This window comes from Triticum aestivum, chromosome 1D (genome assembly GCF_018294505.1).
Source record: "Triticum aestivum cultivar Chinese Spring chromosome 1D, IWGSC CS RefSeq v2.1, whole genome shotgun sequence".
Classification (NCBI taxonomy): Eukaryota; Viridiplantae; Streptophyta; class Magnoliopsida; order Poales; family Poaceae; genus Triticum; species Triticum aestivum.
In genome coordinates this window covers 335269099-335286986 of record NC_057796.1, presented here as the reverse complement: position 1 = coordinate 335286986, position 17888 = coordinate 335269099, and the positions used below count along the sequence as shown (strand labels likewise).

At 41.3% G+C, this 17888-nt stretch overlaps 1 protein-coding gene across 1 annotated transcript; it reads left to right on the top strand.

The window, feature by feature from the left end:
• The first annotated feature begins 15038 nt into the window (after positions 1–15038).
• LOC123181869 (sm-like protein LSM5) lies at positions 15039–17219 on the top strand. The gene is made up of 4 exons (XM_044594271.1): positions 15039–15268; positions 15442–15565; positions 16802–16874; positions 16961–17219. The coding sequence occupies exons 1-4, from the start codon at positions 15232–15234 to the stop codon at positions 16994–16996; spliced, it is 270 nt and encodes an 89-aa protein (XP_044450206.1). The 5' UTR covers positions 15039–15231; the 3' UTR covers positions 16997–17219.
• Positions 17220–17888: the final 669 nt, after the last annotated feature.

Genomic DNA, 17888 nt, shown 5'->3' with positions numbered 1-17888 from the left:
TGGAAGCAAGCAACAGCGCAGGCGGCTCAAGGCCGTAGTGGTGCGGCGGCTCACCGCAAGGATGAGGTGGCGGTGGAGGTGCGCGATAATGCGAGGCGACTCGGCCGTGTGAGGAGGCGTCTGAAGCGTGTTGACTCGGGAGGGAACAGCTCGAAGCTTGTTCCGGTGGTTTGGCATAAACAGGGCGGAGCTGGCGATTTGAGCGGCTCGGAAGGCCGGGTAACGCCACATCGGCGGGTCAGCGCCCGGCGGTTTGACGGAAGCTGGTCGAGCGGCGGGTCAGCGCCCGGCGGTTTGACGGAAGCAGGACCGGGCTGAGCAGTGGAGGCGGCCACAGCAACTCGGCGGTTTACGGTGACTCACGGGCAGGGCCTTGGCGGGTCGACGTGCGGCGGCAACCCACGGCGTGGTGAAGGGGAGGGACGAGCCGGCGGCGGTTGAAGTAGAAGCCGTGGCAGCGCGGCCGCGGCCAGTGGTGAAGGCGGCTTGGAGGGCGTTTCCAGGCCGGAGCAAGGCGTGGCGATGGAGGCTCCCAACGGACGCGGGCGACTCAAGGTCAGAGCGAGAGACAGCGACGGCGGCGGTCGGCGACTTAGCGTGAATTGCACGGATTGTAAACCGGCAGAGGGCGCTCGGAGCGGCAAGCCGGAGCCGGGTTGGAGTGCGTCAGCAATGACTCGGGGACGTGCTCTAGGCGACCATGGCGGCGGCGACTCTCCGGAATAACACGCGAATCGGTTTGAGGCAACACCAGGGATGGAGGCGGTTCACTGGCGCGGCCATGGCAGGAGCGTGACGGCGCGAGATGAGGCCGAGGGCAACTCGGAGTGAAGTCGCAGAGTCGAAGGTGATTTGGATCGGGCTGGCTCCTTGGCGAGTTAGGCGATGACTGTGGCGTTTTGGAGTAGTAATTTTGGAGCAGAAACCACGGCGACGGAGGTGGGCTGAAGCGGAGTCGAAGCCTCGAGGCCGTACCAGCGGTCACGGGCTGTCGGCGGAGGCAAAGGCCGGCTACCAGCTGGCTACGAGGCAAGGTCAACAACGCGGCGGGTCAACGGAGGAGCCCAAATCTGAGTACAACTTGCTCTCGGGTCGTGGCCCTTCCTCCGTTTTTCCCCTTTTTTTAAACCGGACAAGTAGCAGCAGTTGATTTATGCCAATTAGTCTCAGATTAGTCCCAGCAGCTAACATCGATCTGTTGACTTGACCGATCGCCACAAACACGTGCGGCGGCGCATAAGCTGAAACCCTAGTTTCTTTTGCATCTGAATTTTGTATATGCCACCGCTAAAAACTTCTTTGATCTTGACGGATCAACCTGTAGTTGATATGAATCCTTCCATGCTGAATCTTTCTTCACCCAAAAACTTTGCGAACTTCTCAGTCCCTTGGAGAGATCCCTTCAAGGACTCAACACCACCGTGCGCTTGCCCCACGGTGGGCGCCAACTGTCGTGGAATTGTCACGGCAGATGTCCTAGTGTGAGGACTTAGTCGTGAGGCCAACGCATCTATGTGGTAGCTTGAGAGGGGTTGAGCGGAATCGAGAAACACAACACAAGGCAAGGGTTTAGACAGCTTCGGGCCCCGGGAAACATCATCCGGTAACAACCCTACATGTTGTTTGTGGCTAGGTCTCATTATCATCATGAGGGAGTCGTCGTAAACCGGCTCTCCCAGTTATGTCTAGCCCTAAGATTGTTTCTTCTTGCTTGTCACTCTTTGGGGAGCCGTGCCCCTCCTTATATAAGTTGAAGGGGCGGGTTACATGTAGAGTCCAACTCGGACTTAAGACTTAACTATTCTAACTTCTCTTCATGGGCTTCTTAACATCTTGGGCTTCATAACGTCTCGGGCTTCATAACCCTTGGCAACCCAGTTATCACTGTCTGCCGGGTTATTACTGGTGCCGGTTTATGATGGTCTGCCGGTTTATGACTGGTGTCGGTTTATGTTGGTCTGCCGATTTATGATGGTCTGCCAGTTTATTATTGTCTGCTGAGTTATCATCTAACTTAACTCCTGCCGGTTTATCGTCTGGGTTAACTGTCTGTCTTAACTATCTGTCTTAACTGTCAGCCGGTTTACCAAGTCCCAGCCGGGTTATAACTCCGTCCGGATCATACCGTGGGGGTATATCCCCGACAAAAACCATATAAAATTGTTGTAAACATGGCATGAATACTTCATAAATTATAGATACGCTGGAGACGTATCAGCATCCCCAAGTTTAACTCATGTATGTGAAAGTTCTCTTCTTTATACTAATCATTCATGAATTGCTTATATGACCAATATTGTGATTGTCGAGCTTCAAAAGACTTCACTTTCTAAACCCAATTTGAAGCTACTACTAGGCATGATATCAATATATAATTTCAACTTCATGATATTCAATTCATTCAACAATTTACTCATATGATATAAGTGAAGCACAAGAGTAAATGACAAGCTATTCCAAAAAGATATTAGTGAAGATCAAGCGAGTAGTTAAGTAAATGGGTAGCCATTTGAGGACTCTCTCTTATTTAAGAAACTTTAAGATCTAAGTATTTTATTAATCAGCAAGCGAAACAAAATAAAATGACATTCCAACAATAGCACACATCATGTGAATAAGCAAAAACTTAGGCAAAACCGATACTAACCGATAATTGTTGATGAAGAAAGGTGGGATGCCTACCGGGGCATCCCCAAGCTTAGATGCTTGAGACTTCTTGAAATATTATCTTGGGATGCCTTGGGCATCCCCAAGCTTGAGCTTTTGTGTATCCTTAATTCCTTTTATATCACAGTTTCCCTAAATCTTAAAAACTTCATCCGCACAAAACTCAACAAGAACTCGTGAGATAAGTTAGTATAAATCAATGCAATAACCTTATCATTCTAAACTGTAGCAAATCACTAAAATTATTATTTAACATTGCATACTAAATTCCTCTGCATATTTAATACTCCTATCCTCAAATAGAATCATTAAACAAGCAAGCATATGCAAACAATGCAAACATAACGGCAATCTGTCAAAACAGGGCATTCTGTAAAGGATGCAAGAAGATTCATACTTCTTTAACTCCAACAATTCTGAAAAAATACTACACTGTAGAAAATTTATCATAGCTTATTGTGTAAAAAATTCAAGATTTTATCACGGTCTGACATTTTTTAACAATTCAGACAATGATAGAAAATTTTGTGTTTCCAAAACAACAACATATAGACTTGCAAAATAAGCATGGTAAAGGCTATCCTTGACATTTTTATTGAAGTAAAAGATACAAAACATTATTCTAAATAACATAAAGCAAATAAAAACAAAATAAAATGATGCTCCAAGCAAAACTCATATGACGTGACGAATGAAAATATAGCTCCAAGTGAGGTTACCGATAATGTTGGAGACGAATGAGGAGATGCCTTCCGGGGCATCCCCAAGCTTAGTTGCTTGGATATTCCTTAAATATTACCTTGGGGTGCCTTGGGCAACCCCAAGCTTAGGATCTTGCCACTCCTTATTCTCCTCATATCGACATCTCACCCAAAACTTGAAAACTTCAATCACACAAAACTTAACAGAACTTCGTGAGATAGGTTAGTATGATAAACACAAATTCACTTTGGTACTATCAAAGACAAGATTAATAATTGTTCTCACACAATGCCTACTGTACCTTATCATTTCCACAGTTTATATTGAGCAATATAAGCCATAAAAACTAGGAAACAAGCAAACTATGGATTGAAAACAGAATCTATCAAAAACAGAACAGTCTATAATGATCTGGACAATGAACATACTTATGTAAATCCAAAAATTCTGAAAAATGAGGACAACATAGGCAATTTGTATATCAATCATCTGTAAAAAAACAGAATATTTAAACAATTCTGTTACTGGAAGCAAAAGTTTCTGTTTTTGCACAGAATCAAGTCAACTATCATCCACACTATCCCAAAGGCTTTACTTGGTACTTTATTGAAACAAAAGATATAAAGCATGATTATTCCAATAGCTTAATCATGTGAACACACAAAAATACTAGGCATAAGTGTTGGGTTGTTTCCCAACAAGCACTTTCCTTTAATGCTTTTTTAGCTAAGCATGATGATTTCAATGATGCTCGCATGAGAAGTAGAGAATTAAAACATAAAAGAGCATCATGAAGCATATGACTAGCACATTTAAGTCTAACCCACTTCGTATGCATAGGGATTTTGTGAGCAAACAATTTATGGGAGCAAGAATCAACTAGCATAGGAAGGCAAAACAAGCATAACTTCAAGATTTTCAACACATAAAGAGGAAACTTGATATTATTGAGATATGTAAAAGTATATGTTCCTCTCTCATAGTATTTTTCAGTAGCACCATGAATGAATTTGACAATATAGCTATCACATAAAGCATTCTTTTCATGATCCACAAGCATAATTTTTTTACTACTCTCCACATAGGCAATTTTCTTCTCATTCAAAATAGTGGGAACAAACTCAACAAAATAACTATCATATGATACTTGATTGGCATAATCAATTTGAGCACTAAAATTATGACGACAAGTTTCATGGTTATCATTATTCTTCATAGCATACATGGCATCACAATAATCATCATATATAGCAACTTGATTGTCAAAATCAATTGAAACCTCTTCCAAAATAGTGGATTCATCACTAAATAAAGTCATGACCTCTCCAAATCCACTTCCATAATTATTACAATAAGATTAAACACCCTCCAAAATAGTGGGATCATTAATTCCTAGAGTTGACACTCTCCCAAACCCACTTTCATCAATATAATCATCATAAATAGGAGGCATGCTTTCATCATAATAAATTTTCTCATCAAAACTTGGGGGACTACAAATATCATCTTCATCAAACATAGCATCCCCAAGCTTATGGCTTTACATGTCACTAGCATCATGGATATTCAAAGAATTCATACTAACAATGTTGCAATCATGCTCATCATTCATGGGTTTTGTGCCAAACATTTTATCGAATTCTTCTTCTATCAATTGAGCACAATTTTCTGATCCATCATTTTCAAGAAATACATGATAAAGATGAATAATATGAGGCCACCTCAATTCCATTTTTTTGTAGTTTTCTTTTATAAACCAAACTATTGATAAACAAGAAACAAAAAGATTCAATTGCAATATCTAAAGATATACCTTCAAGCACTCACCTCCCCGGCAATGGCGCCAGAAAAGAGCTTAATGTCTACTACGCAACTTATTCTTGTAGACTCGTGTTGGGCCTCCAAGCGCAGAGTTTTGTAGGATAGTAGCAATTTTCCCTCAAGTGGATGACCTAAGGTTTATCAATCTGTGGGAGGCGTAGGATGAAGATGGTCTCTCCCAAACAACCCTGCAACCAAATAATAAAAAGTCTCTTGTGTCCCCAACACACCAAATACAATGGTAAATTGTATAGGTGCACTAGTTCGGCGAAGAGATGGTGATAAAAGCGTAGTGATAATAGTAGATATTGATTTTTTTGTAATAGTAACAATAAAAAACAGCAAGGTAATGAGTAACAAAAGTGAGCACAAACGGTATTGTAATGCTTGAAAATGAGTCCTAGGGTCCGTACTTTCGCTAGTGCAATCTCTCAACAATGCTAATATAATTGGATCGCGTAACAATCCCTCAACGTGCGATGAAGAATCACTCCAAACTTCCTATCTAGCGGAGAACATAAGAAGAAATTGTTTATAGGGTATGAAACCACCTCAAAGTTATCCTTTCCGATCGATCTATTTAAGAGTTCGTACTAAAATAACAACAAGTTATCCTTTCCGATCGATCTATCCAAGAGTTCGTAAAATAACACCATATGATACACATCAACCAACTCTAATATCGCCTAGATACTCCAATGTCACCACGAGTATCCGTGAGTTGATTATACGATATGCATCAAACAATTTCAGATTCATAATACTCAATCCAACACAAAGAACTTCAAAGAGTGCCCCAAGATTTCCACCGAAGAAACAAAGACGAGAATGTGCATCAACCCCCATGCATAGATTACCCTAGTGTCACCTCGGGAATCCGCGAGTTGAGTGCCAAAACAAATATAAAGTGAATCAATATGATACCCCATTGTCACCACATGTATTCATAGCAAGACATACATCAAGTGCTATCAAATCCATAAAAGCATTCAATCCGATAAAACGAAATCTCAAAGGGAAAACTCAATTCATCACAACAAGATAGAGAGGGGAAAACACCATATGATCCAACTATATTAACAAAGCTCACGATACATCAAGATCGTGCCAACTCAAGAACACAAGAGAGCGAGAGAGAGATTAAACACATAGCTACTGGTACAAACCCTCAGCCTCGAGGGTGGACTACTCCCTCCTCATCATGGTGGTCACCGGGATGATGAAGATGGCCACCGGTGATGACTTCCCCCTTCGACAGGGTGCCAGAACAGGGTCTAGATTGGTTTTTCGTGGCTACAGAGGCTTGCGGCAGCGTAACTTCTGATCTAGGGTTTTCTGGGGGTTTATGTATTTATAGGATTTTTTGGCGTTGGCCTGACGCTAAGATGGGCCTCGAGGTGACCACAACTCACCAGGACGAGCCAGCCCCCCTGGCACGCCATGGTGTCTTGTGGGACCCTTGTGGCTCTTTTGGCCCTCCCGCGAAGCTTCTAGTGCCTCTTTTCTTCCAAAAAAATCATCAAAAAGTTTCGCTGCATTTGGAGAACTTGATTTCTGCACAAAAAACAACACCACGGTAGTTCTGCTGAAAACAACATTAGTCCAGGTTAGTTCCATTCAAATCATACCAAAACCATATAAAATTGTTGTAAACATGGCATGAATACTTCATAAATTATAGATACGTTGGAGACGTATCACACATATGCTCTCCAATTGCGACATTCTCTTCATATTAGATTCAATGATTCCTCTTGCTCGAGTGTCAGTGACTGGTCTCCTGGAAGAAGAGGAAGGTTCTTCATTATTCTGGAGCTTAGTGTGATGGTTCATACGAGCAAACCCTGTACAATGAAGAGAGATCCACCTCTTGCTTGGTTTTTGGCTCATATTCTAGCTCGGACAGTCAGCTATAAAGTGACTGTATAGCTTGCAATTGAAGCACTTCATTTCCTTCAGAGGCAATCTCTTTGAGGAGTTGGATGATTCTTCTTCATCTGCGTTTGATAGAGTTAGATTTTCCATCATTGGTTATTCCGTCTTTCCGTGAGCATTTCAAGTTCCCTTGTGATTGAGTGTTGATTTTCAACATCTTTCTTCATCTTGAGGGCTACCATAATGTGAGAGAATTTCTCCTTCACTTTCTGAAGAAGTATCTGGTTGACCATTTTCCAAATCCATCTTTTCTTCATGTATTGTTAACATCATCATGACCTCGACATAGTGAAGATCTTCAAAGTCTGGTCTTTGCTTGGTTTCGGTGATGATTGGATTAAAGGAAGCATCAAGAGCACTGAGCAACTTGTTAACCACATCTCTATCAGTGATATCAGTGTCGGCGTTCTGGGAACGGGGGTCCCCAGACTTGCCTGCCTGCGGCCCACGGCGTTGTTGTGCTAGCAGGCCTGTACGGCCCATCTTCATCAACAAGGCATCCAAGACCCTCGCGAGGGGCCAAGCCTCGCGAGGCGGACGACACAAGACCTCCTCAGGAGCAACCTCGCCAGGTTGGCTTGCGAGGGGCGGAGAGATCAAGGCGAGGGAAACCTCGTCAGGTTCTCGTGACGTGAGCCATGACGATCGAGACCAGGCGGGCGCCAAGCAGGCGCCAGCGCGCGCAGCATCCTTATTTCCCCTTTGGTGCTAAGGGGGCAATCGCAGGCGCAGAGTACCGAGGCATCAAGCAAAGGTTTCCATATCAGTGCAACGAGACCAAGACCAGCAGGACGGCGAGACAGAGGTCACCATGGAGCCCAAGGCGGCGTCACCACCAGAGCCTTTTGCAGGCGAAGACTACTTTTGTCAGGATAAGTTGTACTAGTTGTCCCCTTTCGAATTGGCCATTGTTGGCTCCCTTCCCGCTCAATATTTGGGGAGAGGACCTGGGCCTATATAAGTAGAACTAGCCACCACCATAGTGGACCTCTGACCTAGATCCGAACTCATTCGGAGGCATCCAATCCTTAGCCACACACCGAGCACAAGAACACCTCTACTTCAGGAGGCTGTTCTTCCCCTTGTACTGTTCATCATCAGCCCGAGAGGCAATCCACCACCACCACACTGGAGTAGGGTGTTACACCACAACGGTGGCCCGAACCAATATAAATCTTGTGTCTTTTGTGTTGTGAGTTCGTCGAGTTCGTCCGCGAGATCTTAGCAAACCTAGGGCGTGGATCGGTAGGAGGGAAAGAACTTCGCGCGCACCCCAGAGTTCGAACCTTAAGTGTTTTGCCGGAACCCGTGATCCGACAATCAGTAACTCCTCTTTGCCTTTCAACAATGTTTGTAAGTCGATTAGTGTGTTCCATGGCACTTTCCTTTCGACGACTTTGGATGTTGGCAAACATGGCACGAAGCATATCAGTGTGGGATTCTGTTTGGAGGACTATTCCTTCATGAACATTTTAATGGCATCCTAGATTTGCTTAGCAGTTTCAATGTCTCTGAACCGAATGAACATTCCTCTTGGTAGGCTGGCGCATATGATATCTTTCGCGTGTGCGTTCTGATGAATGATAGCTTCATCTTCGGGAGTGGGTCTTTCTGGATGTTGAGTTGCATATCCATTATCCACAATCTGTCATAGCTTAGTACTCATAGCTTGAAGTCTGGTTTTCATTCTTCCTTGCCAATGTACATAGTCATTTTCATCGAAGATAGGAAATCTTCCAGAGTGCGAGGATCTACCTGCGTACGACATACTCAAAATTCCAAGGATGTTAGACCTATAATAAACAAAGACAGTGATGCATGCTTTGATACCAATTGTAGGGACCGAGAGTATATCGACCAGAGGACATGCGAAAGATAAAAGATCAATGAGTGAACAAATACATGATCAACATAGAGCATGAAAGATACTTCCTAAATGAGATACAGAGTAAATAGAATGAACTAGGGGTGCTCGATGGCGACAAGTGTATTTGGTAGGCCAGTTCATCCTTCTGCCAAAGGACTACGCCTGGTTGGAGGGACTTGTGATTGAACACAGGAGCAAACCTATCTCCGTCATATTCTCCTTCAACTAGGAGCTGATTAGACTCTAGTTGATTTCACTCGTGGTAGATGCTTGTCAGCGATCTCCAAACTTTTGACAGACTTCTTTCGCAAACCACAATTACTCTTGGTTGCTGAAGATCTTGCTCGGTGAAGACAACAACTCTTCAATCACTCGAGCCGACAACTATCTGTCCAGAGAGTGCGCAGCTCTCAAGAGTAATAGGTACAAGTACTCTGACTCGGAACTAGTGTGATGCTCAACCACCGTCTAAGTTTTGGTTCTTAATTTTCTCTCGGTGGATTTTAAACTCAAATCTCTCAGAGAGGGGATGCTCAATCAATCTTCTAAAAAATCTTAAGCGGAGCAGCGAACAGACAAACGTTGGAGCGGGATGGCTATTTATAGCTGCAGCCTTCCCAGATGGGAAATGACCAGAATGGACATACAGGCCAGCCAATGGCCGAATGACACGAGTCCAACGGTCAGAAACTTGAGCACAACGGTAACATTCCTTGCGAAGGAAGAAATGCTAATTCCTTAGTCCGAAAGATATCTCCTGCAGCATCGAAGAACTACATCTTCTGCTGATATGTAATCATTCCGAAGGAAGAAATGCTAAGGGTTGGGCTAAGCATCACAGGGATCTAAGCTTTGAGAACCTATATCGTTCTTAATAGTACGGAGGTCCTATGACTCAAGAAAGAGGAAGAACAACGAAATGAATGCTATGTCTTCATTTCGCCTTCAGTCTTCTCAGTCAATTCTCTCCGGACGAACACCGAACCAATTGCTTCACATCAACAATAGATTTTAAGGGGTCAACTTCTTCACATCAATCTTCTCGCCTGAACGGCCTCGAGAGATATGACTGTATCTTCTATGCATCTCAAATATCCTTCGGTGAAGTTCCTCAAACTTGGCACTAAAGATGTCATTCTGTTCAGTTCTGCATGGACTATTTCTCTCTGTGTGCACTAGCAAATAAATCAGTCCACGCCTATTTCTGTCAACAATCTCCAAAACGCAAGAGGGCAAGAATTGCACTAACATCCTCGGTCTGAAAGATATCTCTCGCAGTCCAGAAAAACAACATCTCTGACTAGCGAGTAAAATTTTGACCCAGTCTTTCATAGGATCCAGCTAAGCATCACAACAGACAAAAGTCTCGAATACCTATACCCCTCTTAATAGTACAGTGGTCCTATGACTCAAATAATAAAAATAAAAACTACAAAAAAATATTACGTCTTTGCTTCGTCTTCAACCCACTCAACTACAGTCATTCTTCTTCGGACACACACAATGAAAATTGCTTTGCGCCAGCAATATTTTAAAGGGTTCAACTTCCACACACAATCTTCTCGGTATGTTTTCTTCTCGAAGCATATCTCTCTCTTTTCTACAACGCGGATGTTTCTCAGTGAAGTTCTTTGAACTTCATGAAAGAATGTAGCACTCTTCTCGGTACGCCATTGACTATTTCTCTCTGTGTGCACTAGCAACCACATCAGTTGCTTATTGTTTCTAACAACAATCTCCAAAACACAAGGGGGCAAGACATTGCACCAACTCTGACAAAGCAAGATTTTTTTGTTTTGTTTGAGATAAAGAACAATCGCTATGGTGTTAAAAAGCAAATCCAACCAAATGAGTTGCCCCGCTTGGCAATTCCTACTCAGCACGTGTAGACGTTTATCACCAAACGCGCACCACCAACACTCACTGCACGTGGATATGGGCCAACCCAAGTAGGCATGTTCGCCAACTCCCTATTTCGGTTTGGTATGAACCTTCCCATGCTGTTTTTTTCCTTTTTATCGTCTTTTTTTCTTGTTTTTTTTTGTTTTTCGTTTCAATTTTTTTTATTTTTCGAATTTCATTAAAAAAATCACACCCATATATTTTTTAACATTTATTTAAAATTTGCATTTTATAAATAAGGGAATACTTTTTAAAATTCAGGAACTTTTTTCAAATTAATGAATATATTTTTCAATTCAAGAATATTTTCTAATTTCCTGATTTTTTTCGAAATGCGAGACCATTTTTTGAAATTTATATCTTTTTTAGGTAAACATTTTTTAAGTCTGAGAACATTTTTAAAATTCGGGAATTTTTTCCATATTTGTTTTTTTAATTAGTGAACATTTTATTCTCATAAAAATTCCGAGAATATTTTCCAAATACATGGTTTTTAAAATTATTGAACATTTTCTTAAATCAATAAGATATTTTCAAATTCGTGGGCATTGTTTTTCGAAATTCTGGAATAATGTTTTTTAATCCGGGAACATTTATCAAACTTGTGAACATTTTTAAATTCATTAATATTTTTAAAAATTTGGAACTTTTCTTTTATCCCGAACATTTTTTAAAGAGTCAAAAAACAAAAACAGAAAAGATAAACAAAAAAGAAAATGGGGGCGCCCCATCCCTCCGTGGACCGGGCCAAACAGGGTATGCGATTGCTCGCTACCCGCCGACTCGTCACGCGGGGAAAAGGACCTGCCAAATTTCAAAAAAATAGTGAACATATATTAAAACTTAAGAATATTTTTAAAATTCTTGAACAACTTTTTGAAATGTGAGACCATTTTTTAAAATTTACATCTTTTTTAGGTAAACATTTTTTAAGTCTGAGAACATTTTTAGAATTCGGAAATTTTTTCCATATTTGATTTTTAATTAGTGAATACTTTATTCTCATAAAAAATCCAAGAATATTTTCCAAATTCATGGTTTTAAAATTAGTTAACATTTTCTAAAATCATAAAGATATTTTCAAATTCGTGGGCATTGTTTTTCGAAATTCTGGAATAATTTTTTGTAATCCGGGAACATTTATCAAACTGGTGAACATTTTTAAATTCATGAATATTTTTTAAAATTTGGAACTTTTCTTTTATCCCGAACATTTTTTAAAGAGTCAAAAAACAAAAAAAGAAAAGATAAACAAAAAAGAAAATGGGGGCGCCCCACTCCTCAGTGGGCCGGCCCAAACAGGGTATGCGATTGCTCGCTACCCGCCGACTCATCACGCGGGGAAAAGGACCTGCCAAATCCTATTCGGCGTCTTATGCGTCGAATATAGGGCTAGTTCTTTTGGGTGGCTTAAAAAGTAAGCTGCCTCTACCTAGCTTAAAAAATAAGCCACCCCCAAATTTTTTTGAGACTTCTAAATTAGTTATTACTGAAGCTGACGGAGAACAAACGAATTCTGGTGGTCTGCCTGTTATGCCGTTGGTGGACATGGAGGAATAAATTGAATGTAGGGGACAAAAGCATCCCTTTGCGGAGTCTTGCTGCAGACATCAATCATTGGGCTGTTGATTCTCTTAATCTGTGTGGTAAACCAAGTACGGGCACATCTGTAAAACCAGTGCATGAATGGAGGAAGCCAATGGGCGATCAGCTAAAGATAAAATTTGACGGGGCCTTTTGATGACGGATGGAGCAGGAGGGTGGGGCTTCGTGGTTCGTGACCAGTGTGGGGATGTCAGAGGCCTCATGTGGCGAGCGCACTGCGGGCGGAGGCGGAGGCTTGTCTCGCAGCTCTGCATGCTGCATCGGATTGGGGAATGACAAATGTGGAGGTTGAATCAGATTGTCAGGTTCTGGTAAAGGCGCTACCAGGTACTGAATCGGACCGTGCACCTGAAGGTTTGCTATTTAAGGAGATCCGTCAGTTTGCCTATCTAAATGTTACTAGTATTTCTTTGGCTTTTGCCCCACGGGCATGTAATAATCTTGCGCACGCTCTAGCGGCCTACGGTGCTAGTCACAAGCCTGTCTCGCATGTGTGGTCTGAGGACCTACATGACGATGTAAATGTTTGACGGGCCAGCAGCTTAGCTGAGCCAATTTAAGTATGGAATCGATGTGTTCCATTTAAAAAAATATATATTCCATAACTAGTTTAGAAGCCTCAATAAATAAGAGAGGCGAATTATGAGAAAAGTTGGGGAGGAAGCGGCTTATCTTTTAAGCTGCCAAAAGAACTGACCCATAGGTTATATTGTACGCGGCACACACCCCATTTTATTTTTTCTGTTCGTAAAAACAAAAAATATGTGCTCTACCCCGGATTCGAAACAGGGATCTCCAAGTGAATGCTCGTTGAGCTAACCACCTTACTGCCCTTACCTTCTATGGTAAATTGAAACTTCTTCCCTTATTTCTTCTTATGTCTTTTCCTTTTTTCTATTTCTTTTTCCTTTTGCTTTTTTCCTTTTTCCTTTTTCTTCTTTCTTCTCTTTTTTTCTCTCATTCGAGAAACTTGCTTTCTTCATGATTTTTTTCTACAAAATTTATGAACGTTTTTCAATTTTGGAGGAACTTTTCAAATTCAATGACCTTTTTTCAAATTATGATGAACTTTTTTCAAATTCCATGAACTTTTTTTTCAACTTTGATGAACTTTTTTCCAATTTCGATGAACTTTTTTAAATTCAATGAAATTTTTCCAAAATCGGTGAACTTTTTTCAAACACGATGAACTTTTTTTCAAATTTCTTGAACTTTTATTGAAATTCGATGAACTTTTTCATATTTGATGAACCTTTTCAAATTCCATGAACTTTTTTCCAATTTCTATGAACTATTTTCAAATTCAATGATTTTTTTTAAATCGGTGAACTTTTTTCAAACTTGATGAACTTTTTTTTCGAATTTTGGTGAACTTTTTCCAAATTCCATGAACTTTTATGAAATTTGATGAACTCTTTTCAAATTCAATGAACTTTTTCATATTTGATGAACTTTTTCATTTGTGTGAAATGTGTTTCAAAATTTCTGAACGCTTTTCAGAATTTATGAACCTTATTCCTGGTTCAACTATTTTCTCAGCACGATCTGCAAGCTCTAAAAGAATTTTTTATGTACGAGATTGCTACATGCTCCAACAGTCAAGTACAGCTGCCAATAGTGAAATCTTTTCTGCGACAACATGTAATATACAATCATTTTAGTGTTCCTCTAATTCATTTGCAATCATATACAAATATTCCCTACGTACAAAAAATTTAAAAATTGTACCAACAAGACAGGTATTCTTATTTTCTCTTCAATTCACAGGGATTCCGGCTATTCAAATAGTTCGTTGCCATCTGCCAAATTTTGAAGGTTTTGAAGTAAGTTCTGGAGATGGGAACTTGGTTTTTGTAAAACAAAAATAGTTTTTTTTTGCAGTCTTCTTTTTTTATAACTAACTCTGCCATGCTAAAATGAACTTTCTTCTTGTTATTCTAACTTCTTCAAAAAAAATTCAATAGGATCATCGTGCTAGCTCACATGCTGAAGTGTTATTCCCACTCCAATGTAATATAAGACCTAGCAAATTTGTGTTCAAAGATCAACTTTCTTCTTCTTATTCATGAAAATTAACACTTTTCTGGAGAATTTACTACACATTTATAGTTCATTTTTCCCATTTTATTTAAATTAATGTCAGATTATTTTATTATTTTTTAATCGAACAAAAAACAATAATATATAAGAAAAACAAAGAAACAAGACAATACATAATTTTCATCAACAACCTAAAAGAGACAATAAAAAAATCCCGTGCTGCCATTTTTACCACGAGCGAAGTCAAAGAATAAAGCAGCGACAGCATCCAACGAGCGAACAAGCACGAATCAGCGTCAAACAGAATGAAACAGCTAGAAAGAACGAATGGGCTTCCAACAATGCAGCCCATGAAGAAAGCACGTAGGCGCCGAAACTCGTTACGGGCGCCGAAGGCGCCGACGAGGAGGTCTCTGCCGCCCGGCCTACCTTAGAAAATGTGGGCAAAGATGTGAAGGCTGCTGACCCAAAAACTCTCTATTGGGCCTGGAGATAAAGTGGGCCGAAACCGGCGTCGAGAGCAGTTCGCCCGTTAGCACTCTCTGCCGTCGACCGCAGCGCAGAAGCAAAAGCCCCAATCCCCTCCGCCTCCGCCGCCGTTCTTCTCCGTCCGCCTGCGCTCCAGCCGTGCCCTTCTCGTCGCCACTTACCGACCTCGAGCTCCCCAGCCACCGACAACCGGAGGCGGCGCCATGTCTCAGAACAACCCCTCCCAGCTCCTCCCCTCAGGTGTGCGGAACAACATCGCTTTTTCTCGCAAAGCTTCTTTCGATTCCCCTAGCTGGATAGCTCCATCGTCTAATCTGCTGGGTTCGAGCTCCTGACTCATGGGTTTTGCTTCTTTTCTGTGCGCGTGTCTCCACGCGCGCGCGCGTGCTTGTGCGAACTGGCGCGACGAGCAGAGCTGATCGACCGGTGCATCGGATCCAAGATTTGGGTGATCATGAAGGGAGACAAGGAGCTCGTCGGCACTCTCTGCGGGTTCGACGTCTACGTCAACATGGTCCTCGAGGACGTCACCGAGTAGTAAGTGCAGCCCACCCAAACCCTAAACCCTAGTTTCTTTAGATCGATGCGCGCCAGGTCTTAACCTGGAATCTTGGGTGAAGTCTGTCTTATTTTGAGTTAGTTGTCAGCATATTCTAATTATGCTGATGTGTTCACCTAGTTATGACTTGTTGTACTTACACATATGTTGTAACAGCGTCACATATCTGACCGTAGTGAAAATATGTTAACAATTCGCACCAGATTAGCATGACCCCAGGAGTTCACGTCAATTAACGAACTGGACATCTTCTATCAGTCTATCTGATGGGTCCTGGGCTTGTTGGAGTTTGTGTGTTCCCTCTTGTCTTATACGGAGTAGATTGGAAACCCTCACTATCAGTGTTGATACTTGATACTCCCTCTGTCCCAAAGTAAGTGTCTCACTCAACTTTGTACTAACTCTAGTACAAAGTTGTACTAAAGTTGAGACACTTATTTTCTGACAGAGGGAGTACAACACAAGGTTGCTGTAGTAGATATAAAAAGAGCATTCGTGCAGCTGGTGCATATGTATCTCACACTGACACTTGCTTGACTTCCAAAGATCACAACACAGCTATCCGTTTTCTGATTTAGCATTGTGTTTCATGATTTGCTGATAGAATGAAAATGGATATAGACAAGTGTACTAGAAGGCTGGGAGGGAGTTGTCTACTTAGAATAGAAACTGATATTCCTTTTCGGAGATGCTGGAAGTACTTTTCCACGGATGTTGTGCTAATTCTGCCGTTCATGTCACACTAGTCCACGGATAATGCAGTGAATTTTCAACTTCCATTGATTTCACACTAGTTCATCAAAGATGCTGAGATGGTGGTGCATAATGTCATGTTATTGCAAATTCGTGTTGCAGCTGCAAAAGTAAATAAAATATCATGACTATTAGTATTCTATGCATCTCTGAAGGAAATCATATATAGACCCAGTTTCGTGTGCACCTGATGGCAAGGCAAACATTGAATGCTTGACGCATAATTGAGTATATTTAGCGGAATGCTGGATATTGATGGATCTTCCATTTGCCTAGGCGAAGCTGAGTAGTTGCAAAAAATTTCTAGGTAGTCAATCTGGAAGCCCATTACTTCAAAATGATGTTTACAAGTAGTTCTTTGTTGGCTTCTTACATACTTTTTGTCTGATCTTTTTTTAGGACTTGCTTCTGAAATTCTAGTCTAATATCCTCGGTTCAATTTTCCTTTGCATGTTCTGCAGTGAGTATACCGCCGAGGGCCGGCGCATTACGAAACTTGATCAGATCCTCCTCAATGGCAACAACATAGCCATCGTAAGAATTTACATTCGAACACCAACATCACTATCTGACTGTGCTAAAGGAGCAGGCTGATAACATTTTTGTTTTTTCCCTGACAGTTAGTTCCTGGTGGTTCACCGCCAGATGCTGCATGAGCTAGCAAGCACTTCTGGAGGATATCTGTTTGAGGCTAAACGAGACGCAGTGAAGTCTGAACCTTGTATTGTGAAAGCGCTAGATATTTCTTGGTCAAATGTGCTTTCCTCTGTATGGAACCTACTGAGCTGAAACATGCACCTGCGATTGCTGCACTTGTATGACTTGGCATTCGGCAAATGCTAATTGTGACATGTCTCTAGTTGCTGTTTATGTTTTTCATTCTGCAATGTTCGTCCGGACGATTGCAATTGTGGAGTTACTGAAATTATTATAGGTAGGCGATTTGTCATAGTGAATATGGGGGCTGACTTCTAAAATAAGCTGGGGAGGAAGCCTTTTGGTTCATTACTTTTTCTAAACTCAACAAACACTACAGTTTTTTTCCCACTAAACGAACGCATCAATACAAAACAGTGAACAGACACACTAAAATGTGGCCTGTCATGTTATTTTTTTTCCTTTTTTTTAAACATTTGTATGGGCATACTCCCTCTGCTAAAAAATATGAGATGTTTTGGATATTTCGATATAGACTACATACGGACTGAAATCAATGAACAAACACACTAAAACATGTTTATATACATCCGATTCACAAAATGTTAGAACATAACGGAGGGAGTATTTGTAAAATCAGCCGATAATCAGTTAATTCTCTACCGAGTGACAATATTTCGTTTAATAATGAATTTACGAACTTTTTTTATATTTATATAAGAATAATTTTGTAAATCAACGACACTGAGACACTCGCTCCTTGCTTTTCTAATGAGCTTGCAGTTTAAAGCTACAAAATTGATGGTTCAACTTTGGTGTTGTAACCTAATGAAGTTGGGAAATTATACACTTGAGTGACCAAGTTGTTCTGTACTCCATTGCATGCCTGAT